This window comes from Miniopterus natalensis, chromosome 5 (genome assembly GCF_054644295.1).
Source record: "Miniopterus natalensis isolate mMinNat1 chromosome 5, mMinNat1.hap1, whole genome shotgun sequence".
NCBI classification, from domain to species: Eukaryota; Metazoa; Chordata; class Mammalia; order Chiroptera; family Miniopteridae; genus Miniopterus; species Miniopterus natalensis.
In genome coordinates this window covers 16497985-16524943 of record NC_142085.1, presented here as the reverse complement: position 1 = coordinate 16524943, position 26959 = coordinate 16497985, and the positions used below count along the sequence as shown (strand labels likewise).

The following is a 26959-nucleotide window of genomic DNA, read 5'->3' as shown; positions in this document are numbered from 1 at the left end:
GTGTGCTGCAAGAGTTTGTAAAACATGCAATGCCTGACTATTTAGTCAGGGGCACTGACCTCTTTTTCCTTAGGCTGTCAAATAAAAAATGACAACAGCCCGGCCGGGTGTGGCTCAGCGGTTGAGCACTGACCTAGGATCCAGGCGATCGGGATTCAAGGTCAGGGCACATGCCCGGGTTGCGGGCTCCATCCCCAGCAGGAAGTGTGCAGGAGGCAGCCGATCAATGACTCTCATCATCGATGTTTCTATCTCCCTCCCTCTCCCTTCCTCTCTCTGAAATCAATAAAGATATATTTAAAAAAAAGACAACAGCCAACACAATGATAACCATTGATGTGAAAGAATCAAAACTATACCTATTTTTTTTTGGTCAGGTTTTCAGGAAATATATTTTTGGTGTGCCGCAGAATTTTAGTAATTAGTTTATGTGTGCCATGAGGTGAAAAGGGTTGAAAATCGCTGCTGTAGACGCTGCCTGCCTGTTAGTCGCTGAGTAGCCATCTCGTTTAGCAGATGGGTTATCAGAGAGAGACTGAATTTACATAACTTTTACTATAGTATATTGCTATAATTGTTCTATTTTATTTTCAGTTATTGTTGTTAATCTCTTACTGGTCCTAATTTATAAATGAACCTTTATTGTGTGTGGGTGTAGGAAAAACATAGACTATATAGGGCAGTACTCTCTGCAGTTTCAGGCATCCACTGGGGCCTTGGAACACATTCCCACGGATAAGGGGACGACTGTAGTAGAATACAGTACATTATATAAGTTACAATGCTATTGTCACCAGGAACCAATATGTTCATTGTAAGAGAAAAAGGCACATAAAATCAAAAGAGTAAAAAAAAACAAAACATAAAACCTACCATGCCTGTGTGATGAAACCTCCACAGCACCTCCTAAAATACAAGGTTCAGAGAGCTTCTGGGTTGGGGACACATCCACATGCTGGAAGGGAGGAAACTCCCATCTCCACAGGGACAGTTCTGTGGTCCCTCCTGGACCTCGCCTGGTGTACATCTTTATCTGCCTCTTCATTTGTACCTTTATCAATAATAAACTGCTAACTGTGTGTCCCCAAGTTCTGTGAGCCGTCGTAGCAAATCATGGACCTGAGGAAGGGATTGTGGGAACCTGCTTATAGCTGGTCAGTCAGAAGTACAGGTGACGACCCAGGATTTGTAGTTGGTGTCTGAAGTGGGGTAGTCTTGTGGGACTGAGCCCTTAACCCACGGGATCTGACACTAACTCCGGGTACACAGTGTCAGAACTGCACTGAATTGTAGGACTCCCGGCTGCTGCCTGGAGAGCTGGAGCATTGGTTGGTGTGGGAAAAGCTCCCCCACATTTGGTGTCAGAGGTACTTTGTGTGTAAAGGGTGAATTCTCCTTTTTGAGAGGAATGAGACAACTGGCCCAAGGTCACACAGCTGGTAAGTGGCTGAGCCAGGATCTGAGCCTAAAGCCTCAGCTCCTGTCCAGCTGTAAAGAGAGGAAGTGAGGTGGACTTTGGGGCTCCCTGTGGCCTCCAGCTTCCTCCAGTGATTCCACCACTGTGCCTCTTGGCTCCTTTGCAGCACCCGGCATGGAGTTGGGCGCTCAATTCCTGCTCAGGAAATGTTTGTCAAATGACCTGTGGTAATTCAGCCCTGCTTGACCTGGGTTCTGCCCATGAGGAGGCGCCAGGGGCAGGGTGTGGGCCGGAGCAGGCGCTCTCGTCTCTTAACAGCCTCCCACCCTGGGGCAGGGCTCTCCTTGGACCTTCATTCTGTCTACTGTTTGGGCATTACCTGGAGTTTCACATCTTGAAACACCTGAACTTGGCTTTCAGCTCAGGTCCTTCCAGCAGACCCTGCAAGGCGGGGTTAGGGGAGACCCTCCCCAGAGGAAGTGAAGGCATGGGGGCAGTGAGAACCAAGGGGTCTAGGCTGACCCGAGGTCTAGGCTGAGGTCTGTCCAAGCCATGCTGTACAGATGGACAGTGATGCCAGGCAAGTGACGGTGGTGTGTCTGCCGTCAGGCTTCAGGAGTCCCGAGGGGCCTTCTTGAGCCAAGGTTATTGGTTCCAAAGCAGTCCTGGCTGCTTCTTAAAGCCAGCCCTCTGGCTGCCGCTTTGCTCCCTCGTCCTTGGCCTGGTGGCTCTTGCAGCCACAGGATTTTGGGATTTTGGGATTTTGGGACTCATCCCAAATCTGCAGATCTGCCCTGAAGGCTGAGGCCTGGACCACAGCCTTCATCTCCACTGTGTTTGGCCCACCCTCTACCCACAGCCAGCCAGCAGGAAACATTGGCCATCCAAGCTGTTTGTTGTGCAGGTGGCATCTCTCACCCCAGGCACTGTTTGCTTCCTGCCCCTTGCTGGCACCTGGGCCATTGCTATCAGGCTTTCTACTGTTTGCTGTCCCCACTCTGTTGTTTCTAGTAGACAGTCTCCAGGCCTTTGCAGACCTGTTACTCCTCCTCTGAGCTCTCTTCTCCCCTGGGAGTTCCTTGACTCACTTTCTCCTTTGTTGGGTCCTGCTGGTAGCTGGTAGGGGGTAAGAGAGTGCTCCAAGGCCTTAGGAGTCACCTAGTCACACTCCCTGATTTTACTTATGAGGAAACAGGTCCAGAGGACAGGTGGCTTTCCCAGGATTGCACAGCGAGTTAGTAGCAGGACCAGAGCTGGCTGGGGTCTATGTCTCCTGGCTCCCGCTGCATACACAGTATATGTATGTACGTACTCGTGTGTGTGGTGGGGAAAGGGCTGACTGTGTGGCTCTGTGGGCCTCTGGGGGACGGGCACAGCAGGCACAGGAAATTTCTCAGAGAAGGTGAATTTGAGTTGGGTCTTAGAGGATGAATAGGATTTGATGGGGGGGCGGGGAGGGGGCATTTTGGGGAGGGCCTTGAACACTCCTGAGGGGTAAGGAACAGATGGGCTGGGGGCCAGCTCACTGAGATATTCAGCAGGATCTTTCAAGATCCCTCCCAGGCTGGTAACCTTGGGCAAACCCTAAAACCCTCCCTGGGCCCGTGTCCTCACCCACAAAGAGGAAATCCACACCTACTTTGTAGGTGCTATTAATGATCATAGTATTAATTATAGTTGAAGTTTATTGGGTGCTCATCGTGTGCCAGGTGCTGGGCCAAATGAACATGTGACATATATTACCTTATGTAGTCCTCACAGCAATCCCACACCTGCAAGAGTCATTTAGCATAATCCCAGGCACTTAAAAACTGCTCAATAAATTGTCCTAATAGTGACAATAATGATGACAGAATTTGGTGGACTACTGTGGCCCTCTTTTCTTGTGTCTCTTCCCCTCCAGAGCAGCCTGGTGAGCCCCTTCCTGGAAGCAGCTGTCCTGGGACCTTCCTCCTCCAGGAAGCCTTCCTGGACCAATGTGGAACTTGCGGCTTTTCATGGCCTTTCTCCCCTGAATCTCTGTTCTATTTGCGTAGTTCTTGGGGATTCAGTGTTGGCCTGTGTCCCTGTCCCTCAGTTGGAGTGGTCCCAAAAGCTCCCCAGGGCAAGGGGTGAAGGCAGAGTGGGCAGATATGTGTGTGTGTGTGTGTGTGTGGGGGGCAATGTTAGCACAGCAGGCCCCCCCCTGAGATCCCCCAGAAGTCTCCTCACAGGAAGGCTGCCCAGGATCATCTGGGGACTCCACACAGGTCCTCCAGACCCACAGGAGGGTGGCTGGACCCCAGCCTGTGTCCAGGGCAGCAGCACAAACCAGCACCTGTCTCAGAGCTTTTCTTTCCGTTTTTATTTTAAAGGAAAAAAACCCCAAAAAACCAGTGCAAAAACCCATTTTCCAGTGTCAGCCATGCCCACCCCCACCCCAGGTCACCCCCTGGCTCAGGCCTGACTCTTCCTCCCACTTGGCGCCCCCTTCCCTCTCATGCAACCCTTAGGGGCTGGAGGCTCCACTTCCCTGGAGTGCCAGATCCCAGGGGGCCTTGGGGGACAGAACTGGGGGCTGCCCTGATCTGCCTGCACCCCCGCTTGTCTCCAGCCATGACACCAGGTACCCATCTTGGCTCTCATTAACCCTTTTCTGACCACACTACTAGCCTGGGGGGGGGGCACTGATCTGGGGGAACTGTGTCCATACCCCTCTGCCCCGGGGCCGGCTCGGGGCTCTCCTCACTGAGGTTGGGGGGCTTCCTCCCCGTCTGTGGTGGGGGAGAGCAGCAAAACCCCCAGGTTTAAATACCTTAATGAAAGCAGGGGATGGGGAGGAAGGGGCTTTAGATCTAATAAATTATTAGCGTTTTTAGTGTCCACGAGGGGTGGATGGGGTGGGGCAGGGCGTGGCCTCCAGGGCCCCTCCCTCCCCTTACTGGTGAATCTCATTCTCTATGAGGCTGTCCTCGCAAGACTGGAAGTCTGTGTCCGTGAGGCCGTCGGGGGGCATCAGCAGCTCCTCATCTTGGGAGGAGGATGACGGGGGCTCGTCCCCCGAGCTTCCAGGGCCCCCATCCCCGTCGCCCTCGGAGTCCTGCAGCACCTGAGCGATGTATTTCTGAAGAGGGAAAGGAGCGAGGTGTGAGGTGGCCGGCCGCCCCCCCTTGCAGGAGGGGTGGTGCGGGGTCGCAGGGCCGGCAGGGGAAGGGGCAGCACCCCCTGCCCAGGGCAGGCGGGCAGCCCCCAGGGAAGCCGGGCCTCTCCTCGATCCTGTTCCACACAACAGTGGGGTCTGGAGCAGGCCTCCCTTCCTGGAGGATAAGGGGGCAGCCAGCTCTGGGGCTGTCTCAGAGGACCCCTCTCCCCCTTGGCCATGGAGTGGAGCACTTACCGCAGATTTGGGGACAGCGGCAACAGTGGGGGGACGGCCATTGCTTCTGGAGTCCACGGCATCTGTCTCTGTGTGCTCAATCTTGAGGGGCCCAGAATGAGTCACGGGTTGGGGGGAGTGCCCTTTCCGTCAGCCGCAATCATGACCCCACACACACCCTTTCGGCAGCGTTGCCCTCAGCTCCCAACCATGCCCCTGCACACCCCTGAGCTCTGCCCTCAGCCACGCCCCTGCCCCCCTCTCCCCACACCTTGTAGTTGTGGGCACTGAGGTATTTGAAGTGTCCGAAGCAGACGTGGCAGAGACAGATGACAATGGTGATGACCAGGACCACGAATGTGAACATGGACGTGGGGGCTAGAAATCCTGTTATGGGGGGCAAAGAATGGGGCTGCCACCTCTCTTCTGGGCCTCCGTTCCAGGGGCGAGCACCCCACTTTGCTGCTTCTGAATGTAGCCCCGCACCCCCCTGCGCTGCTGACTCTCCCAGGCCTCTCGCCTGTGACCCCTGCCCCCTATCAGGGACCTTCCTGGGGCCTGCTTCTGCCTTGACTCTGGAGGAGAGTCCCCTCTGCCCCCACCCCAGCTCCCCGAGGGGACCGGCCCTCACCCGTGCGCATGGTGGAAAAGAAGAGCAGCCAGAAGAGGCAGAGGATGGGTGCGGCCACCACCTGGTTCACAGCCCCCGAGTGGATCTTCTTGTCCAGCTTGGCCGGCAGGTAGGCGTAGTAGAGATTGTACCTGTCTACCAGGTGCTTCAGCAGCATGTACATGAGCCCTGGGGGAAGCCACACGGGCCCTGACCTCGGAACCAGTGTTGCAGGACTTCTGTGCGTCCATCACAGGTTGTCCTGGTCCTTCCGAGGTCCCCGAAGGGCTGGCCTCCCTTCTCCTGCCTCAGCCCCATACAGGGGAGTTCCCCGAGCCCCCAGCAGGACCAGACCTCAGCTCCCTCTGCTTCGACCCTCCGCCTGCAGTCCCTCGCTAACAATTCTACTACGAGAAATCCATTCATTTGGGTCAACAAGCATCCTGTTAAAATCCATACTGTTTTTTTCCTACCCCTGCTCCTAAACAGATGAGTATAAATTAGGAGGTAAGTTCTATTTTCCTGCAAACTGAGGGAATGGAAGCTTTTGAATGAGAACAAGGTGGTTAGTTTGGGAGTTTGGAGCCTTCAAAAACCAGGGAAGGTAGTTAAGGGGTTAGGATGTTATTGGGGCAAAGTAAAGGCCACTAGTGAGGGCAACAGAGAAACTTTGCTAAATTCAGAAGGAAGGACTTGCCTAAGCCACACAGCTCAGTTATGTAAGCAGGGATCTCCATGAGTGGCAAGGACCCAACCCACCCTGGAATCCAAAGGTCTTTCCTGAGTTTATAGGGTTATGTACAAGTGTGCCCATGGGTCCTGTATAGACGTGTGTGTGTGTGTGTGTGTGTGTGTGTGTGTGAACACCTGAGTAGGTGACGCGTGTCCCAGGATATCTAGTTGAGTGAAAGCCTTGGTGTGGGTATGGTCATGTTGGGGTGACTTTGCCCAGGGGTCCAGCACACCAGGTGGGTCCAGCCTGAGCTGACTTTTCCCCTCCTCCCCCCAGGCCGGGTCCCAGACTGAGCCAGGAACCAGGCGGGAGGCCGGAGGGGCCGGTCTCCCAGCCAGGGCCCTGTCCACTCGGGGTGGCCTGCCTTACTGGAGTGGAGAAGGTGAGGGCTGGGTCCCCCCGAGCAGGGCCCAGGTCCCGGCGCGGCGGTGCCTACCGAAGGGCACGATGATGGGGCAGGTGATACTGTAGGTCATGACCACCGTGAAGACGCACATCATCCAGGCGTAGGCTGCGCCAAACTGGAACTCGTAGGCCTGATGCTGGGGGGGAGATGGGCAGGAGGGTGGCTCAGGGAGGGGAGGGGCAGGCTGGAGGGGCACAGGGCAGGTGGGAGGGGAGAGGGAGCCAGGAAAGCAGCAAGGGGTAAAAGGAACCCATGTCCGGGGTAGGGGAGGAAAAAGCAGATGGAGAGAGGAGCTGTGGCTGAGGAGGAGGTCAGGGTGGATAGTGACAGGGCTTGGGGAGGGGCCTTCAAGGGATCAGGGGCTGGCAGGGGCGTGGGCTTTGGAATGGGATGCTCAAGAGTCCTCCGGTGGGGTTAGAGGACCCAGGGACCCTAGGTGTAGAGACCTGGATCTCCCCCAGCTCCCACCACAGAGCACTAGACTGTCAGAACTGGCCAGGGCCTTCAAGGTTATCTATGTCGACCCATTCCTGTGCACAGGGGAAAACTGAGGCCCAGATGGCAAGGGGAGAGCCCAGGGCCACGGAACTGGGCGGTCCCAGCCCCCTTAAGCCCCAAACCCCTGCACGCTGCCGCTGTTTCCGGCTGGGCCCGCCAGGGGGCGCCGTGCGGGCCGCTGCGGCCGGCGGCCGTACCCGCTTCACGTTGCGCCTCTCGGCGGCCGAGCGCGCCAGGCAGAGCCGGATCATGTACATGAGCAGGCCCGGGATGCGCAGCAGGTCCATGGCGTTGCCGATAAAGGCTGAGGCAATGACGTAGTTCACGAAGAAGGCGCCGTTGTCGGGCAGGAACACGCACCTACGGGCACCAAGTGCTCCAGCGCTGCACCCCTGGGGGGCCTGGTGGCCTCCTGCCCACTGCCAGCACGACAGCGCCACGCCTTCGCCCCCACCGTGCCTTGCGAACGCCGTCTGCCCCCAGCTCAGCCCTCCAGCGTATGGGTGTCCCAGTGCCCCTGAGTGTGAGCCCCCGAGGCAGGCACCAGAGTGTCAACAGACACCTCCCACACCCTCGATGCGCATGGATACAACCTGAGCGCGCGAGCCCAGAGGCACCTGAGAGCTTGTGTCCCGTGAAGACTCACGGAGAGAGTGCTTGAGACCCCTAAGGCCACCAATATTCAGGGCATGACTGCCCCGGATCTCCATAGACAACCCGTGAGACTCCCCCTTCCCGAAGATCCCTGAGGGCGTGAGCCCCACGAACACCCAGAAGGCTCCCTTCTTTAGGCCTTAACTGAACCCAAAGCCACCCCAGAGTATGAGCCTCAGCCACCTCTAGAACACAGGCTCCAGAGACCCTCCCCTAGAGACCTTCAGAGGGAAGAGCCCAGGACGCTTCGTGACACCCCAAGTATGAGCCCAAGATCACCACAGATGGCCCAGAGCAAGACCCTGAAAGCTTGCACCCACATTATAGCCCCTAGACACCCTCCCAGGGATTCCCAGAGAAGGGGCTTCAGAAAGAACGTCACATCTCTGAATAGAAGCCTGAAACGTGTTCCCAGAACCTGTGCCTTTTAAGTACTCCAAAGCGTGAGCCCTAGAGTCCCCCATAGATACTCAAAAGTGTGGGCGCCGGAGACCCCCAGGGATACCTCTAGGAACCCCCAAGTCACTCCTGCAGTATGACCATAATCCCGCTACATATACCTCTCCAAACCTCCTGAGTGACACTCTAGATTCCCAGAGTTCATCCCAGAATATAAACCCGGAGCCTTTACAACCTGCCACCCCCCCTCCCCAGTGGGGGCCTCAAATACACCTTGAGGGTGACCTTGGAGTGAGCCCAACACAACCCCAGGGACACCTCCCAGGTATAGGCCTGAGCCACCCTGTGAGTCCTTTGGGATGATCCCGGCAGCCTCTCTCCTGCCAGCCGCAGGGTAGGGAGCGTTACTGTACCCTCCGGAAGGAAGTGTCTCTCGGGCATACCCACCCCTCCATCCAGTCTTCTTCCCTGGGGGCCCCGGTCACTCACTCAAACCGAATAGCTGCCTCAGCCAAAAATTTCTTGTCAAAGAGCCAGCGGAAGAAGAGGTCCAGGCTGGAGAGGAGGAGAGGTGTGGTAGGGGGCTGGAACAGGGATGGGGAGTCCCAGCCAAGAGAGCCTCTGAGGATGCCCCCTAGACATGGGGTCCCTGGCTTGGCAGGGGAGGCGGGAGCCCGAACTGCTCTCTCTCCCCATCTTGCGGTTTCCCCCTACCCCAGCTCCCATCCGTTCCTCCGAACGCACCTGCTCAGTCCCAGCGAGGGCAGGAGCAGCACCATGAAGATGAGGAAGGTGTAGCACTTGTGCATGGTGGTCCTGTTCTCCCCGGAGCTGAGGCAGGGGCAGAGCAGCAGAGGTCAGGCGGGCCAGCCCCCACGCTGCTCCCCTAGCCAATACAGTGCCCCAGAAGGGTCCCCTGGGAAGAGGAAGGCTTCCCAAGGTGAGGGTGCTGGCCCCATCCCTTCCCTGCCAGCTCTGGGGCCCCCGGGGCAGGGAGCCTAAATGGCAAAGGACTGTCCAGTGGCACGGGTGTACCTCTAGGGGGCCATAGCGAGGTGCCACATATGTGGAGGGGTCTCACCGTGTCCAGTGGGCTTCAAAGAAGGCAGAATAGTAGACGATGGTGGGGAGCAGGGCTGAGAAGCACCACAGCAGCAGGGTGGGGAAGAACTGAGTGATGATGGGGTTCTGCGCGATATGGGGTTGGGGGGCTGCGTCAGGCAAGGGTAGTCTAGTGGGCCCAGCTGGCTTTGCTACCTGCCCCTCCCCACCGAGCTCTGGGTCCCACAGCTCTCAGGGCCCCCTGTCAGAGTCTGGAACATCTGAAGGCCAAGGGTTGAGGGTAGGGGGTCAGGGCCAAATGCACAACCCCAGGGTGCAAAAGATTAGTATTTGTTGAGTAGGCACCATGTGCTAAGCACCGATCATGTACTTTACATGTATTCCTCATAACACTATTACTCCATTTTACAGATGAGCAAACTGAGGCCAGAAAAATGATTCAACAGCTTGCCCAGCTTGTAAGCAGTGGGGTGGGGATTTGGGCCCAGGCAGCCTGGGTCTTACCTACTGTGCTATTATCACTCAGTGATTTTTTAAACTATCTTCCTTTGAACTGTGTGGCAGGAAGGGTGAGGGGAGACCAGGTGAAGTGTCCCCCACTGCACTGCCTCCTGTGCAGTCTTGCTTTCCCACGTTGGGTTTCATGTAAGATTCCTTTGGAAAAGGCTCTAAGTTTGGAAGCCACTGACCCAGTCTGAACCTTCCACTCTGCCGCTGGCTGGGGAGAGCGAGGGATGCGGGGAAGGACTTATCCTGGTCAGTTAGGTCTGGGCCTAGGCTCTCTTTCTTCCCTGGGTGTCTCTCTAGGTGTGTGGATACGAAAGGGTGGCCTCTCCTGGGGGGAGGTGGCAAGGAATCCAAGGGACGCACACAGAGGGACTCGCAGCCCATGGTCGTGTGGGAACTTCTCAGTGGGGCAGGGCTGGGCAGGAGGCATCCTGGTTCCCGCCCCTTCCCAGGAGGGACTCAAGAGCCTGATTTCCGTGTCTCGGACACGCAGTGCAGGGGCGGGGTACGTGGCCTCACGTTGAGGTACTCCACGGGCTTGGTGACGTTGAACTTGTCCATGGTGGTGATGATGATGGCCGGGGTGGTGAGGAAGAAAAGGAGTATGAAGAGGATGACATTGATGACCAAGCAGCGCAGCCACCAGATGAAGCCACGGATGGAGAGGTGCTCCCTGGGAGACAGGAGGCAGTCACTCCAGGGACCAGATGCTGATTGGTCCCCAGTGACCCCTAGGACCTCCCTCTCCCCCTCCCCCCACTGGAGCCCACCCAGGCCCCATGAAGGCTGCCCTTTTCTCACCAGTAGATGTTCTGGGGGTCAGGGGCATAGGACACGGTCCAGTTGGAGATGTGCAGGGAATCACTGCAGGACGAGGCGCGTGGCTCCCCGCGGCAGGTGCAGCCCTGGCATTTGCACACGTTGAAATCCTTCAGGATACTGTGGGGATGGACACCAGTTACTGTAGCACTGGCCGATGAGGACCCCGCTGCCGACAGCTGGCCATGAGCGCAGGGACCTGGGAGTCCCGGCGGGTCCCTGGGGGACTATGGCTGAGGGAGGAGGCTCACATGGCGGTGATGGTCTCATTGTGGAAGGTGACAAAGGCCATGCCAAGAGGCTTCTCGTTCACCTTCTCCCTCTCCCGCTGGTAGTCCTCCTTCAGCTTCTGCTCCAGCTTCGTGTAGTACTCGATGGCTTCCACCTGCCAGGGAGGTGTGAGGCAGGCTCTGGGCAGAGCGCTGGGCTGGCGCCCATAGCACCAGCCAGCACTGACCTGTAGCTTCCTACAGGCCGGGCACTGCTTTAAGCTCTCTCGGTCTCTCACAACAATGCTTTGAGGTAGGTACAATGAGCCCCATCTTACAGATGAGGAAACTGAGGCACAGAGCTGTCAAGAAACTTGCCTAAAGCCACTGAGCCAGTAAATACAGCACAACACTGTCCTCTTGGCTGACCTCTTCTGATTCAGGTTTTGAAAATTTGGTCACTGTAGGGACAGGGGAAAACCCAACAGTGGGAATGGGGCTGCAAGGATTGTAGAAACAGGTGGAGATCTGCAGAGAGAGGGGCTGTGCCCTGCTCCCAGCTCTGGCTCCAGCCCAGCCTGTCCTCCTCTGGGAGTCTGTTTACCCTTGGGTGTTTATGTGCAGGCCTGTTTATGTGTGTGTTCCCAGGGTTGTGGGACATGCATCACAGGAAACATCCATCTCTGCTGTGACCTGTCCCTCCGGGACCTTCCAACTCCTCCCCATGCCACCAGCAGCTCTGGGGCCCTGAGGTCTGAGCCCAGGCTAGGCACGCCCCTTGGCCAGCCCACCTCATACCTGCTCACAACCTCGCACCACACAGCAGCAGAGGTGGCCACAGGGCTTGGGGTTGATCATGGTGGGGACATTCTCTTTGCTCTGGAGGTTTGTAAAGTACAGCTTTCCCCGCTCAGCCTTCTTCCTGCAGAACCAGGTGCCTAGTCACATGCTGCCTGGCTGGGGCCGAGGCCTGGGCCAGGGCTGGCTGGGAGGACGGGTAGGGAGCCCAGCTCAGGGATCATCTAGTCCACCCCCCAAGGAACTGCTATCTTGCTCTTGGGTTTGTTGAGGATGAGTGGTTCAAACATGTCTCCATCCTAGGGTCTCCTTACCCATCCCTTAAAGGCCAGAAATTCTTCCTATAGTCTGGCCTCAATTTCTTATACTGTAGTTAAGAAAGGTCTATCCTCAGATAGGGTGGGGATGGTGAGCGCCTTTCCTTCTGTAACCAGCTCTAACCTCTAGGCCTTGCTCTCTCCAGAGCTCAACTGATAAGCACTCCAGGGACTGAATTAAAATCAAATGCCCTGGGAAACACCTGGAAGGGGTGCCAGGCTCCTTTGTGGCATTCAAGACACCCTCCACAATGGGCAGGGGGCCCTCAGGTGTCACCTCCCCACCTCCAGTCCCTGGCCCCATTACCTCTCTGCATCGAGGAACATAAGGCGAGCCACGTTGTAACATGGGCGGGCTTCCAGAACCGTGCAGTTGGGGTAGGCCTCCCTGAAATATAGTCCACCGTCATCTTCTGCAGGAACCCTGCCCACGTGCCCCAAGTTTCATGCATGACCCCATCACATTCAAGACCCCCCCCCCAATTCAAGCTCCCTTTTTCTTAGTCTACAAAAATGAGAGTTCCCCAAGAATAAAACTTTGGCATTTCTCCTCATGCTTATCTGAGTGGGGGAAGTGTGCACACAGAGGTGTGGGGGACTGTGTGAGTGTAGTGTGGGCTGATGACCCAGGACGTGAGTGTACAGTGCTTGATGCTAGGGCAGCCACAACTGTGGTCTGATTCTTGTCCAAGGCTGTGAACTTTGTTGAGAGAGGCTTTCTACTCATGGGTTGGTCTCTTTACCCTGTTCCAGAATATCTGGGTACAGTTCAATACTTAGCCTTGACCATGGATGGACCCCAACCAACCCAGAGCCCCGTCTACAGAAAGATCTCTGCCCCAAGACCAACCAGGGATTGATCCTGAACCCTGACCTGAGATTGACCTCTAACCCTAGACAGAGACTGATCCTTTACCCTGACCCAAACTGATCCATAACCTAGACCCAAGAATGATCCTCTAACCCTGACCTAAGATTGACTCCAACCTTGGCTTGAGACTGACCAGAGATAGGCAGTTCCTGGCTCTCAGTACCTGGTAGCTGGCAGGGCTCGAGGGATACCTGCTGACTGAGTGTAGGAGCAGCTCCTTTTTCATTCTTATCACCCACTGGTCCTTAATCTTAATCCCTAATCTAGACTGAGACCTATTAAAACATTTTTATGAAGGACCAACCACTAAGTGTTAAAGATGCATGAGATATGATTCTAAAGTAACACAATAGATCACACAAACCCATGAGAATTTGGAAATTCAGGATGGAATTCTTGAAAAGCACTCCCTGGACTTTCTCCCTGACAATGTTGTTTTCAAACCATTTTAGGGTTCCTCTTGGGAAGGGCCTCACCCCTGTGGCAGGATAGGCCCTCATTCTCACCCGACTAATCTCTAATCCCTTAATCCCCACCACACAGGCTCCCTGATTTTCCACACAGAATATTCCCTAACTCTGTTGGGTCAGTCCTTTAATCCAGACACACCCCAGACCTGGACCACAAGCCCTGCTCAACACTGTCAGCTGGCCCAGGAGCTCCACTAGGACAGGCTGCCTCTTGTGTATCACCATTTACCCATGCCTGAACCAACAGCTTGCACATAGTAGGTGCTTGATAAACATGTGCTGAATGACTGAATCAGTGAAACGGCTATTCCTTAATATTCACTGCATTGATCCCCCAAACTCCAATTAGGACTACAGTCTCCTCACCCCTGCTTACAGGCTAACCACCAATTTTAATCACAGACTGTTTCCTCAACAGAACCACAACCCAGACCCCTGAAACAGACAACTTGGACCATGAGCTCCCCACAGACAGCCACCCTGTCTTCTTCTTCTTTGTCTCCCTGGTATGAAGCACTTAGTAGGTGCACAACAAATGTGTGTGGAATGAACGGATGGTTGGCCAGTGGGGTTCACTCCCTCACTGCATGCAGGTCTCTGCTCAAATGCCACCCTGTCAGAGTCCCCCTGCTCACCCCATCCAAACACCCTTCCTGACTCTCACTCTGCCCCTCTTCCTGCTTTGGTTTTCTTAACACCTACCCCTAGTAGACACAGCATTTGTTTGTTGTCCTCCTCAGCCCCCTAGAATGTAAGCAGATGAGGGCAGGGCTTTTTCTTTTCCATTTACTATTATTTCCCCAGCTCCTGCTCTAGTGCAGCCACATGGCAGCTAATAGATATTTGTTATTAAGGGACTCATCAGTATAAGCTGACGGCTGATTCCAACTGGACAGTAATATTAAGATGAGCACACACTGCCCTTAATCCTGACCCAGATTAACCCCTCTTGCTGATTACGGCTTGAACTCCAGAGAGGACCCCAAATCGTTCCCTCATACTGACTGGGTTTGATTTAATTTTGACTGCTGCTCTGTAAATTGTATGAGGGTGGGCCTGTTTCTCACTTACTTATGCCTGGGCTATAGAAGGTGACTAGTAAATGCCTGCTGAATGAATGAGTGCTTATCTACCAATGCTGATCACAAGTCAGTCATTCTCCTGTAATCCTGACCAGATGTGGATTCTCAACACTGTCTGCATCTGGAACAGCACCTGACCTCTGATCCCAGCCAACTGACAGTGAATCTAGACCTTGATAAATCCTGATCCTGACCAGGGACAGCCCTGATCCAGACCATCAATGCCCCTTATCAAGACCACTGGCCAACTCCTAATTCTGACAACAGACTGACCTCAGACCAGTCTTTGATCAGACCCTGGACTGGCTCCTAAAGCTGACCTCCATACTGTGACCCCTGAGAGTTCGATGATCTTTTACTCACTTTTACAGTCCCAAGGCCTGCCACACTGACTTAGGCCTTAGCACTTGAGGAATTTTGCTGAGTGGACAGAGGAATGGATGCTAGGATCCCTGATCCTGTACCCAGACTGTTCTGGCCACTTGGGGCTCCCAGAGGTGTACATTCCCTTCCCTGCTGAGACAGACTTCCAGAGTTGAAAAGAGCCTCAGAGAACACATAGCCCAGGTACTCCTGGGCTCCTTGATGATCCGCTGCTAGTCAAGAAGCTTCTCCCTGCCAGTCTACATACAAACTCCAGACTGTCACATATAATTTTGAAGAAGCTACACACAATGGATCCTCAGGCAACAACCGATGACCCAATTCAAGTCAGAGAACGGCGGTTGTGGGGTTGGGGCAACCAATCAAGGTCTCTTGTTTTCCTAGAGGTGCCTATCACCCAGCCCAAGTGTTAGACCGCCCTAGAGTCAGAGAATTCCTTAGTCTAACCTCCACGCTCACAGCGGGCCAGACCTCTGAGCAAGAGGAGTGAGAGGCACGTGAAGAGGGTCTTGGGGGTCGAAAGGCAAAGAAGAGTCTGCAGGGCCTGGGGATGGGGGTTAGACTGGCTACTCACTCAAAATGCTTCTTGATCTTTTCTGACTCTGCATATTTGGAGATTCCATTGATGAAGAGAGTCCGCTTTACCTGGAGAGGCAGGCGAGAGGGACCAGAAGATGCAGGGAGGGGGTGGGGCATTGGGGAGCAGACAGGGGCAGACACAGGTGGGAGAGGCCTTTCTAATTTCTAACAGAAATCAGGCAGTGAGTGCCCTGGCTGGTGTTGCTCTGTGGTTAGAGCATTGGCCTGAGCACCAAAGGGCCATGGGTTCGATTTCCAGTCAAGGTCACGTACCTGGGTTGCAGGTTTGATCCCCAGCCCTGGTCCGGGCACGTGCAGGAGGCAACAAATCGATGCCTTTCTCACATCAGTGTCTCTCTCTCTCTCTCTCTCTCTCTCTCTCTCTCTCTCTCTCTCTCTCTCTCTCCCCTTCCCTCCCTCCCTTCCTTCCACTCTCTATAAAAAAAAAATCAATGGTAAAAATATCCTCGGGTGGGCATTAACAAATAACAAAACCAAACCAAAACCCAAACAACAAAAAAAAGAAATCAGGCAGTGAGCCTAACGAAAGAGCCATCTGGCCCCTTGTTCCGTGAGGGGTTGTGGGGGAGGGGAGTGGGGTTCCGGTCTCAGATCCTCAGGATGTGAAGATCCAGAGCAGTGGCTGGCATGGAGTGTGGATGCTCACTACTAGTTTAGCGAGTAAGTGTTAGAAGGGGAGGGAATTTTACTACCATATCATCAACCGTGGCTATTTCCTGAGTGCCAGGCACAGCACAGGGTGCTTTCCATGCATCGCCTCATTTCACCTTCCCACCAACGTTGGGAGATGCACTGCTGTTATTTCATTGGTCAGAAGAGGAAACCGAGGCTTGGGGAGGTAACTAACTTACAGGATGGGGGCTCCTGAGCTGCTGGGCCAGAAGTCAAACCCAGCTGACCTAACTCTGGGGCCAACATACCTTAGAGCTGAGGCAAGAGAGGCCTGGGGGGAAGGGAAGAGGCGGGGTGCGGGGCGGGCCGGGGCCCTGCTCTGCTCACCAGGTCGTCCTCCTTGTAGCGCATCTTGGACGTGTGCCTGCGCATGCTGTAGACAGTGAGCAGCAGGTACAGGAAGGCGAAGGAGGTGTGCAGCCATAGCAGGTTGTTCCTGGGCGGAGCAGAGGGTGTGGAAGCCACAGGGGCTAGAAATACACTCAGAAAGCCCCCACCTCTCAGTGCGAATTAAACTCTGGTACAGGGCCCCTCTACTGCCACCAGTCTTCCGGATCTGGCCCCAGGGCAGGCCCCACACTACACATCCTCTAGACCCCAAGACTGCTCCATTCCAACTGACATGGTCCCGGAGGTCATCTCTTCACGCCCTGTCCCCCCGGCTACACTGCCCTGCTCCTGCCCCGAGTCAGCCTCACCGGCCCAGCCTGAGGTCGCCTCCTCCTCTGCTTCCAGCCCCAGCCTCAGCCACCTGCCCCCGCACACGCCCCCGTCCTCCCCTCCTCGTTAGGGCTCAGCCTCTGACAGGCCCTGGCCTCACTGACCCGCTTCTCAAACTCACCCTGATTTCAAGTTGGCAATCGTGGTTCTCCCGAAGCTGTAGGCATTGTTCTCTGGGGGGGGTGGGAGAGGACGGCGGTGGGTCATGGCCTGCCCCTCCTGTCCCTCCTCTCCCCGCCCCCCCCGCCCCCCCCCCCCCCCCCCCCCCCCCCCCCCCGTCCTGGCCCTCACTGACCCAGCAGGTCCCCTGAGAAGTTGACGGGCAGCACGATGCCTACGGAGAGGACGCCCACGACAACCAGCAGCCCAATGATGTGCCTCTGGAAGGACAGGTAGTGCACCGCGTCGCCCCCGCACTTGTCCCGGATCTCGTCATCCCTGGGGTGCGGCGGACAGAGGGGTCAGGTGAGGACCAGGGCCACGGGGGCGCCACGATGTGCCTGCCCTTGCCCACCCCCACCCCCAGCCCCCAATCTGGCAGCAGTGTGGGGTTGAAATGGGGTCTCTAAGTCCCCTCTTTTCTGGGAAGAGAAGGGGAGGGAAGGGAAAGGGGAAGAACAGAGAGAAGGGGGAATAACAGGGGATCGAGGGCGGAGAGTTAGGAAGGAAGGGGTAAAAGAAGGGAGGCTGCAGAGAGAAAGAAGAGAAACGAGGAATGGAGAGAAAAGAGAAAGGAAGAGGGAGGTTGAGGCCAGAGGAGGAGGAACGGTGAAGGAAGCAGAAGCAGGAAGTTGGATGGGGGTTCGAGAAGCAGCGGCACCTTACGGTGCTGGTGCAACACAGTACACGGTACACGGTACACGTGGGGAGGGGCCCTGGGGCTGTGGGGTGGCGGTGCTGACCTGTCCGGCTTCCTGCCTCTCTCAGCGCTCACTGCCTGCCTGCCGCACTCGGCTCGATCTCCTGACTTCTGCCTGCTGGAGACTGGCTCCTGCCTGCGGCTGGCGGGCTGCTCCCAGCCTGCCTGCTGCCCCCACCCACAGGGGTAGGGAGAGCTGTGGGCAGAGTGGGGCCTCCCCGGCAGGGGGGCGCTCAGGAGACCATGCGGGGTCAAGTGAGGCTAGCTCAGGGACAGCGGAAGAAGCCAAGGCCCCAGGGCCCCAGGGCCGGGCCTCCTGGAGTAGGGCGGAGGGTGCCGGGCTGGCTAGGAGCGCTAAGGCCCTCAAAGCTGCTGGTCTCTGGGTTTTGTGGGGAGATGACAGGTTCTGAAGTTTTTCTCTGTTTCTTTCTTTAGAGCCTGAAGACCATTCACTTACTTTATCCTGAAGATGGCTGTCAGCCAGGAACAGAAACCCTGGGGGGACAGAGGGCTATCAGCGGCAGCCCCATCCCACTCCCTGAACCTCCCCTCCCCTCCCCCTCAGGTCCCACTCACCCTGGCACAGCTTCCACAACCCCCCAGAGAAACCAGCTCACCCCAGAGAGGGAGAGAGGGAAAGAAAAGGCCCAAGGCCAAAGTGGGTTATCTGTGCACTTTCATGCCCAGAGCTACGGATCCCCGCAAATACCCCACAGGGCAACAGAGCCAGAGCGAGTCCTGCAGTCCTGTGGGCCAGGGTAGGGATGGGTGGGATTTGGGGTTCTAGGAAGAGTATTGGGAACTTCCTGACCTGTAGCTAATAAGAAGAGTTTACAATATGCTGCCCAAAGCAGAGGGCTGGCCACAATGCCTGAGATCCTGCCAGTTATCCTCTAGCGCTCCTCAGAGGGACCAAAACCCCAGCCGCATGAGCTGCAACCTCCCACCCATGAGTCCCGAGACGTGCATTCAGGCAGAGACCACCCTCAGAGGAGAGGACATGAGGGGGAGGGCTGGGCAGGTGGCACCCTCCCCACCTTCCTACCAGGAAAAGGTCGAGGCTTAACACAGGATGGGGGAGAGAGGCAGGACTGTGCTACCTGTTGCCAATGTCACCTGAGTCTGGGGACCATCTGGACACCTCTGGCTGGCATGGGTGATATCTTCGCTTAGCCACTTACCAGTACGAGTCCAGTTCAGGAAGCTGACAGACTTCTTCTGCTACAGCTCTCTCAGGAGCTGCTGCCCCTTGGGCCCCCAGCTTAAGCTGGAGTGACCAGGGCCACCCTAGGGCCTCAAGATTAGAGTTCCAACCAGGACGTTTGCCCTGGCGGAATGATAGGTGGCCAGGCAGATAACGCCAAAGTGTTGGATCTGATGTGTAAGGGGGTCTGGGGACTGCTGTGAATCACCAAGTACAACCAACCCTTATCTTCAGGGGCCACAGCCACTCTGCTCCAATCCACAAGTAGGTCAGCTGGCCCCACCCACTCAGCCAGGGGCTGCCAGCCTGCAACCTCTGAGAACACAGTGGATCCTGCATGTTTTGCTAGGCAGAGTGGAAAGCTCATTATTACTTCTAAGGCCATGTCTAAGGAAAAAGGGGTGCTTGGAATTAATCAACAGAAGTGGGCACAGAACTCTACTGTGGTATAAGTTTGAAACCACAGATTAGGCTTGTGCCAGTTTGGAGCTGACATGGAGGGCAGAGCCAGGAGTTCTGGGTCTGGGTGGTTACCCCGAGGCACTCAGAGTAGCACTGCCTTTCCTGAGAAGGCCACACTCCAAAGGTCCCTGACTCTGTTCACCGGAAGCTAGAGGCTGCTGAGCCCACCTGCCCTGGAGGACCAGGGGGTGGCTGAGAAGTCCGGGGAGGGCACTCACATTGTCTCTTTGGTCAAAGTCGACGGAGCTGGAGACAGACGTGAGACGCTCATACCGGTCATGACTGTCCCCGTGCATAGCTGAGGCCACACTGGGGGTGAGGGGATGAGAAACGAGAGAGAGCCTGTGAGTCTGAGCCGCTGGGGAGCAGGGGTGAAGTGGGTGGGCTCCCGGTCCAGAGCTCCAGGGGTTGGACAAGGCACAGAAAGCGCAGTGGCTGAAGCAGGAAGAAATGACTGCCCTCTCCCAGCCTCCCTTAAATCCACCTCTTCCCTTCAGGGGGTTCTGAGGGCACAGACACAGGCCGTGGGGGAAGGGAAGAGGGTGTCTTCATCATCACCCCCTGGGGGTTGAAGTAAGAATGTGAATTGGCCCTGCAGCTCAGAGCTGACAGAGTGCAGGGCAAGGCACGGGGCAATGGGGCGGTGAAGGGAAGGATGCACTAGGAGAGCCCCAGAAGGTGTCTCACAGGTGGGTCCTGATCCACCCTCTTCCCTGACCCCAGTAGCTGCCGAAATTCCAACACCAGTTCTATAGACAGAGACCGTGATGTGACACAAAGGGCCAGGCTCGGGGCTCCTTGGGCAGCCTCCCTCCCAGGCCTCCAGAAGAAGTGAGCGGGAACCCTGGAATATGAAGAACTAGCTGTTAGGGAAGCCACGGGTGACACCCAATCTTGTCTCTGTGACCAACAGGGTGAGCATACTGTGAATTTCCGGGAGGATGGACCCTCCACTCCAGCCAGCCATGGCCAGGACGGCTGGGTGCACGAGGCGGGGCTTCTCCCAGCCAAAGAGCCAGAGAGATGGGGGATAAGGCAGAGACAAGTTGGGGTGCCCCCCGCTCTGCAAAGCACACCGCCTGTGTTAATCCGAAAATGAGCCTTCAGAGGAGAAAACTGCAAAGAGAAACCAGCAACTTGGCAGGAAGAGAAGAGCAGCATAAGAGAAGAAAAGAGAAAGCTGGTTTAGTGGGGGTGAGGGGGCTGGTGCCCCACATACTATTCCTGTTCCACTCGGTCCCTCTCCTGCCGCCGAAGCCTGGGGGCAGAGAACAGACAAAGTTAGCTGGGGGGGGGGGGCGCCCTGGGGACTGGCAAGGGACAAAGGCCCGACTGGGGGCCCTCATGCCCCCTTGCCTGCTCTGGGACGGGTCCCTCTTTATCCCCCCAACAAAGGGGGATGACAGAGGGCTGGCTCTTTCCTATACCTGAGGAGTGTGGAACAAGGTGTGTGTGTGTGTACAGGGGTGGGGAAGAGTCCCAAAGCTTTACCTGTCTGCATCTGTCACCAGGGCCAGCCGCCCATAGTCCCAGGCTACCTTCCGGAGAATGGAGAACAGGAACAGCAATGCCTGAGGGAAGAGGGAGCGGCTGGCAGGCGGAAGGGCCGCTCACCCACTGGACTAGCCAGGAGGGCAGGGGCAGAGGGGCTGGGATCTTGTCTTAGAAGGGGTGACCCTGGCTTGGGTGAATGGTCAGAGGCTAGGCTTGGGCTGTGTGGTGGGGATACCTCCTGCAGTTAAGCCTGGGAGTCAGGGTCGGGTGGGGGAGTGGCTAGAACTGCAGGTATTAGCAGGCTATGTACAGAGTGTGGGTGCCAAGGGAGTGGGTGGCATGTGGGCACTCACAAGGAAGCACATGAAGTCAAGAGCCAGCACGGTGGGGACGCCCCCAAAGGGCAGGCCCTGCAGGACGGTGCTGCGGATGCGGGCACTGTAGCAGTAGTCCTTGGGGTTGCTGTTGTTGAGGGCCGTGGTGCCCAGTGTGGCCAGCAGGAAGGGTAGCATGGCTGCTACTGCCGCATGGTCCTCCTGGGCAGAGGGCAGAGTGGTCAGCGAGGCTTGGCCCCTAACCCTCTCATAGCTCTAGCAGGGTGGTTGTGGGGAGGGGGAAGTGAGGGCAGGTCACTGGGCTGCCTGGGTGGGCGGAAGCTCTGGCCTCCAGAGATAAGAGCTGGAAGGGGATGGTTGAGTCACATAGATTTACCTTCACTGGCTCTCAGGCTGTGGCCCCACCCTGGGTCTGGGGAACTGGGCCCAGATCTGGACTGGGGAGACTGGTTTTTCTGAGCTAGAAGTCGTCTGTGAGTCTCTAACACCTATTGCCCACCACCTCCACACACACGTGCAAATACTCTCCAAACACACGGTGTCTGTCTCTGCCTCTCCCTGTCTCAGGCAGGGGCCAGAGCTGAGCCTGACGGAAGGTGGGAGGTGTCCTCGGCCTGAGGATCCAAGGCTAAATGGAGGGGTCTCCAGGCCAAGCGAGGATGGGTCAGGAGCCAGCTACCTCACCCTGATCTTGGCGTTCTATCTTCATTAGGAAAATGGCATGTTTTCATTTGCTTCGAGTTTTCAACTCCGTTAATCACCTTCCCAATATAACTGACTTCAAAATAAGATATCCAGCTTCAGAGCTGCCCCCTCTGTTCCCAGAGCAGGGGGTCTGAGAATAGGGTCAGAGTGGGAAGTCAGTTAAAAAGCAGGACTTCCGGATTTGCGTTACCTGCTAACTCAGTCACTGCTGCCTATCTCATTCCTTCCCCCCTGCCCAGGCGGCAGCTACACGTTTTTCCACTCTGCCTTCCTCACCTCTCTCCAGTTCTATCTGCAGGGGAGTCACCTGAGTGGTGTGAGACCTGAGTGGTGTGAGGACTACAACTCCCAGAGTGCCCTGCTCCGGAGGCAGGAGCAGGGCAGGCTGGGAATGCCTTGCCTCCAGCGAGCTTTTCCATTGGCAAAGGAAGGGAGAGTGGGCAGGGGCCTCTCAGCCTGCCTAACCCCCTGCAGCCAGGGTACTGCCCCAAGCCCGGTTCCCTGCCACTGCCCGGCTGTCCTGTCCAGGATGGTCCGAGGCTCCCGGCGGACAGGGGTGCGAGGGAGGAGGGGCGGGGCAGGCAGCCCCGCCAGGTGCCTGGGCTCTGGAAGTGCCTGGGGACCGAGTGAAGCTGGGCTCTGGGGAGGCTCCCAGGGCGGAGAAGTGCGGCCTTGGCTTCACTGCCCCACCCCCGTTTTACTGGAGGGCCCCTGGGGGCCCCTTCTGCTGACAACACTAAAGCTCTGCCTTTGGGGGGGTGTCTCCAGGGAAGAAAGGAAAGCAGACAAAGAGAACAATAAACTCGGAATAGGTGACTGCAACTCTGGGAGCAAGTGTCCCCGCAGTCCCCTGGGGTGACTCAGAGAGTTTTTCCTGCCCACCAACCCCTGTCCCCCTCCCCAACTTTAACCGCAGGACAAGAGGCACAAGCTCTTAGATGCAGGGGAAGCTGGGGTTGTTTATGTGTTCCACTGGGTCCCAGGGAGTCTCTGAAAGTCTGTGTTAGGAAGACCAAGGGAGTAGCTGCCGTGTGTTATGCCTCCCTCTTCCTTTCCAGCCTAACTTGCCTTAAAAACAAACAAAAACACAAAACCCCACTAATTTAGTAATTGTAGCTGATGCCATTTATCGAGTACCCACCGTTTCAAGAACACATACATGAGCCCTTGGCAATCCTGAGTTAGATGCCATTGTCATTTTAAGATGAGGGCACAGGGGCTCAAAAAGTTTAAGCAACTCCTAAAGTTGTTAGGGGCAGAAACAGAACCCCGGCTCTGCTTAACTGGCTCATGTAGTGACAGGCAGCCCGGAACCATTCGTCATCTGGTTTCAAAGTCACACTACTAATAAAATGATGGGCCTGAGATTCAAACCTAGTTCAACTTCTTTGTAGTTCAAAGCATCACAGTGCTTTTCTGATGTGCCTAGAACAGGACTCTGCAGAGCGCCGAGGTTTTGTATATGCTCATTAAATGTCCTCTGGCTAGAGAACACTGGAGCACTGTGGGCGCGTATTTAGGTTTGTAAATGCATGTTGATGTGTGTATTTGCTAGTGTGTGGGGTGGTGGTGGGGGAAGCTAGGTGACTGCAAGGCCCTCCACAGAAATGAAGTGTGTTGGTCTCTAAGTGGGGGTGTGTATATGGGTTTGTCTGGGAGCCTTGGTGTGTAAACACAAGATGCTCAGAACTCTGGGGTGCCAGGGGAGGTCACAGGTATCTTGGGTCTGTGGTAGTTGAGGGGCATGTACATTAGTCCTCCCATAACCCCCAACTCAGTGCACTCCAGAAATCAAGATAGCCCATTTCCACTCCTTGCCTGTTTCTCTCCCCAACGCCAAGGCTCCACCAGGCCAGAGTATAATGCATACAACCTCCTGGAGCACCCCCACCCCACCCCTGCCATATTCTCTCCACTTGGAAGGAAGGTGTGGACCATTCTGGGAGCTTCTATATTAAAGGAACCGGGTAGGGTGGGTGAGGAGAGTCTAGGTAGAAACTTAGTAACTGAAATCACCATGTCCATCTGGGGACTCCCCTTTTATAGTCACCAAGCACTCTGCCCTCCAAAATTGCACTGATCTTCCCAACTACACCATGAGGAAAGCAGGACAGGCTTGCTCAGATCACTATCCCCATTTTCAGGGACCCAGGGAGGAAAAGGCAGTCAAAGGAGGTCACAGGGCAGGTAAGGGTGGAGCAAGGGCTGGTGGCTCTGCTTGCTGACAGGGTTACTCCAAGCTCTTAATTGTGGGGGTGGGGTTGCTGGGCAGTTTCACCAAGGGCAACTGTTCCCTTACTGAAAGCAGTGGAGAGGGAAGAGAATGAAGCAGAATCTTTTTTTTTTGGGGGGGGGGGTAGGTAGTTGAGGAGCAGGGGCAGTTCCTCCACTCCACTGGGTTGCCAGAGCCAGCTGTATCCCAGAATTTCTCTAGTCTGACACTGAGGCTTTTAGCTGGAAGTGTGCAGAGAAAGCGATGGAAAATTTTATTTCTAGCTAACGGAAGGCTATTCTTTTACCATCAAGAAGAGTGTTCATGGTAGGGGTGGGGGAGTTATAAGTTCTTTCTTACAGAGTTACTTGGGAAGATTTAATTTAGGGCTTGGGATCATAGGAAGGGAGTGTGGTCTAATGAGAGGAGATGAAGGAGGCTAGCTCCGTTACTATGTAACCTGGGCCACAGTCTTCTAATCTGTAACATAATTAATATCCTCTCTCTGCTCCTACTAACTTCAGAGGGAAGGGCAAAAATGTATCCACATATGAGGATAAAACGAATAGCAAGAATGCATTTTCAAATACTTCTTTAACTCTTATTCTGTGCCAGGCACTGTTCTAAGTGCTTTACAAATATTAACTCATTTACTCTGCATCACAACTCTAGGAGCACAGTGCGATACAGAGAGGATACATAACTTGCCCAATGTTGTACAGCCAGTCTGTGGTAGATTCTAGGCAACCCATTTGAAGTTTATGCTCTTAATCACTGCACTTTGCTGCCTGGGCCAACAGAGCATCCACTTCCATCAAAGAGCTGGGGGCTGTCAGCTACCACTCTGGAGAAATGCCACACCCTATTTTCTACCTGTTTGCCTTCCCTCTTGCTTGTAACTCCTAGACCCTCAGGCCTTGGGTTTGTGATTTTAGGTTCTGAGACAAGTGTAGGGAACAAGGCAGAGAGCCTGGTGATTCAGAGCACAGGCTCTAGGATGAGACAGATTTGGCTTGACCTGGGCAAATTACTTCACCATCCTGAGCCTCAGTTCCTTCATCTGTAAATTGGGATAATAACTCAGCCATATGGTTGTTTGAGGATTAAACAATATGACTTATGTAAAGCTCTTAATACAGTTCAAGGTACATAATAGGTTCTAAAACAATAGCTACAGTTATTAAAAACTGTTAAGAAATCAAAATAAAAGAAAACAGAATTTAATATGACAGAGCTCCTCAGTTGGGATGGGCTTCTTGTTTCAACCTAAGGGCTTATACCACATTTGGAACTCTGCCACTGGGAGGCAGGGAATGTTCCCAAACTCTTCAATCATACCGCTCCATCGGTAGCAGGCTGGGAAGTGGGAGTACAAAAGGGTGATGCTATGCTAGAATGGGTCAGAAGTTCAGAGAAGAGAACCCATTATCGATCAACTACCAGGCAGGGTGTCAGGCTCTACCTATGTTGTTTGGTTTGATCCTCATGATAAATCTTGAAAGGAAGTGATAGTAAACACACTTCTAAATAGAAACTGAGGTTCAGACAGGTTAGGTAACTTGTCAAGGTCACACAGCTAAAGGATGGCAGAGCTGGAATTTTAACCCAGGTCTCCAAGGCTGTTATAACTGGGGAGAACTTGTAGGATGCCCAAATGGGGGTTCTTAGCTACCCACCACCTGCCTTTTGCCTTGCCACATACCCACCCACCCACCCATGGGCCAAGACTGAGTCAGGTGAGCCAACAACAGGCCTCAGCATGTGCCACCTGGGGCGTGCCAGGGCTTGGACCCTCTGGTGCCCTGGAGGACAGTCCTGCTGCCAGCACACCCCCGCTGGAAGCCTGGCAGACACTCCCACTCCCCTACTCACAAGTGCCCGGGAGGGAGGGCAGGGGGCCCTCCTCAGGAGAGGATGGGCACAGCTTCATCCTTCCTCGGCTGCTGGAGACCCAGAGTGGTCCTGGGCAGAGAACCCGAGTACCCCCCCCCTCCACCCCACACCTTTCTCCCCCGGGAAATGTAGTGCTCAGCAGCCAGACTTCCGCCGAAGGGACCCAAGCAGGTGGCAGCACAGAGCCCCAAGGGCAGTCGGCCCCTCTGACCTCTCCTCTCCACTTCCCAAGCGCCCTTCTCTTCTGGGACACAAGGTGCCACAGCCTCGAGACCGTCTTCGCTACGTGGTCAGGAAGGCCAGGAGGGACAAAGCGCGCCCCCTCCCCCAAGCTGGGCCTTTGCCCTGCTCCCGGCGGCGCGTGAATCCTCTGCCCACCGCACCCTCCGCGCAGGCCCGGCGGCTCATGAATGAACTGCACCGTGCGGGGCGCGGGGAGAGGACGCGCTCCCGGGATCGCCGCCGACCGGTCCCCCGCCCGCCGGGGGCAGCGCCCGGCCTCGAGCCAGCACCGGGGACACATGCCCTTCCCCGACTCCAACCCCTGCCCCGCGACCGGCTCCGGGGGGACTCGGCCTCGGGAGCAGGAGAAGATATAAAAGAAACCGAGGCCGTCAGACTTGGAGACCCTGGAATCCAAAACTCGGGGGCGGGGGCGGCAGGTTCCCCACAGCGGCGGTGGGGAGACCGGGCGCAGCTGGAACCCCGGAGGGCCGCGGAGAGGAGGCGCACCTGGACCCGGCAGGAGGGAGAAGACCGGCCCTAGGGTGGCGGGGGGTCCCACCCCACGGGACCTCCGGAGGGGTGGGGACAGAAGGCGGTGCACATCTGGACCCCTGGCAGGGGTCGGAAGACTCGCATTCGGCTCAAGATGGTGTGAGGGCAGGGGCAGCGCGCGGCACCAATAGGTCCCGCGGGCCCGGGCACCTCTGGGTCCCGCAGGAGGTGGAAGGGAGGGGACGCGCAGCTGAGCCTGGGGTTTTTTCTTTGGGGGGTGGTGGGATCCTCAAAGAAGAGAGAGGGGGCTGGGGAAGGGTCGCGTACTCACCCCCAGGCGCAGACTCGGCTCCAGCTCGGAGCCCCGGGTTGGGGCGGGGCGGGGCGGGGGGGAGGGGGGGGAGTCGCTGGGCGGCTCGAGCTCCGGGCTCCTGCGGCGGCCGCGGCAGAGTCAGGGGAGGGAGGGGGGCCGAGGGAGGGGGGCCGCGCAGGCCC

The 26959-nt window shown here is 56.0% G+C and overlaps 1 protein-coding gene across 2 annotated transcripts; it reads right to left on the bottom strand.

Moving 5' to 3' along the window:
• Positions 1 to 3585: 3585 nt before the first annotated feature.
• On the bottom strand, positions 3586 to 26831 carry TMEM63B (transmembrane protein 63B). 2 transcript variants are annotated; one of them, XM_087817407.1, is made up of 24 exons: positions 26796 to 26831; positions 20956 to 21138; positions 20600 to 20679; positions 20328 to 20366; positions 19327 to 19417; positions 17900 to 17937; positions 16879 to 17021; positions 16705 to 16756; positions 16191 to 16299; positions 15166 to 15236; positions 12092 to 12172; positions 11468 to 11591; positions 10712 to 10845; positions 10443 to 10580; positions 10161 to 10314; positions 9154 to 9260; positions 8817 to 8903; positions 8562 to 8627; positions 7217 to 7379; positions 6552 to 6657; positions 5404 to 5571; positions 5044 to 5159; positions 4794 to 4874; positions 3586 to 4520 (listed from the first exon to the last, which is right to left on the bottom strand). In XM_087817407.1, the coding sequence occupies exons 2-24, from the start codon at positions 21112 to 21114 to the stop codon at positions 4335 to 4337; spliced, it is 2493 nt and encodes an 830-aa protein (XP_087673533.1). In that variant the 5' UTR covers positions 21115 to 21138; positions 26796 to 26831; the 3' UTR covers positions 3586 to 4334. The 2 variants fall into 2 exon arrangements, with proteins under 2 accessions (XP_087673533.1, XP_087673534.1); XM_087817408.1 differs by lacking the exon at positions 20328 to 20366 and having other exon boundaries at positions 3587 to 4520.
• Between the last annotated feature and the right edge of the window lie 128 nt (positions 26832 to 26959).

What these genes read in the sequence shown, in the direction of transcription:
- TMEM63B (XM_087817407.1), bottom strand. Translation starts at nt 21,114, where the DNA reads ATGCTACCCTTCCTGCTGGCCACACTGGGCACCACGGCCCTCAACAAC. An exon ending in GAGGCAGCTATTCGGTTTGA is followed by an intron (nt 7,380 to 8,561) that starts GTGAGTGACCGG and finishes TGGTGCCCGTAG; the next exon opens with GTGCGTGTTCCTGCCCGACA. An exon ending in TCAGTGCCCACAACTACAAG is followed by an intron (nt 4,875 to 5,043) that starts GTGTGGGGAGAG and finishes GGGCCCCTCAAG; the next exon opens with ATTGAGCACACAGAGACAGA.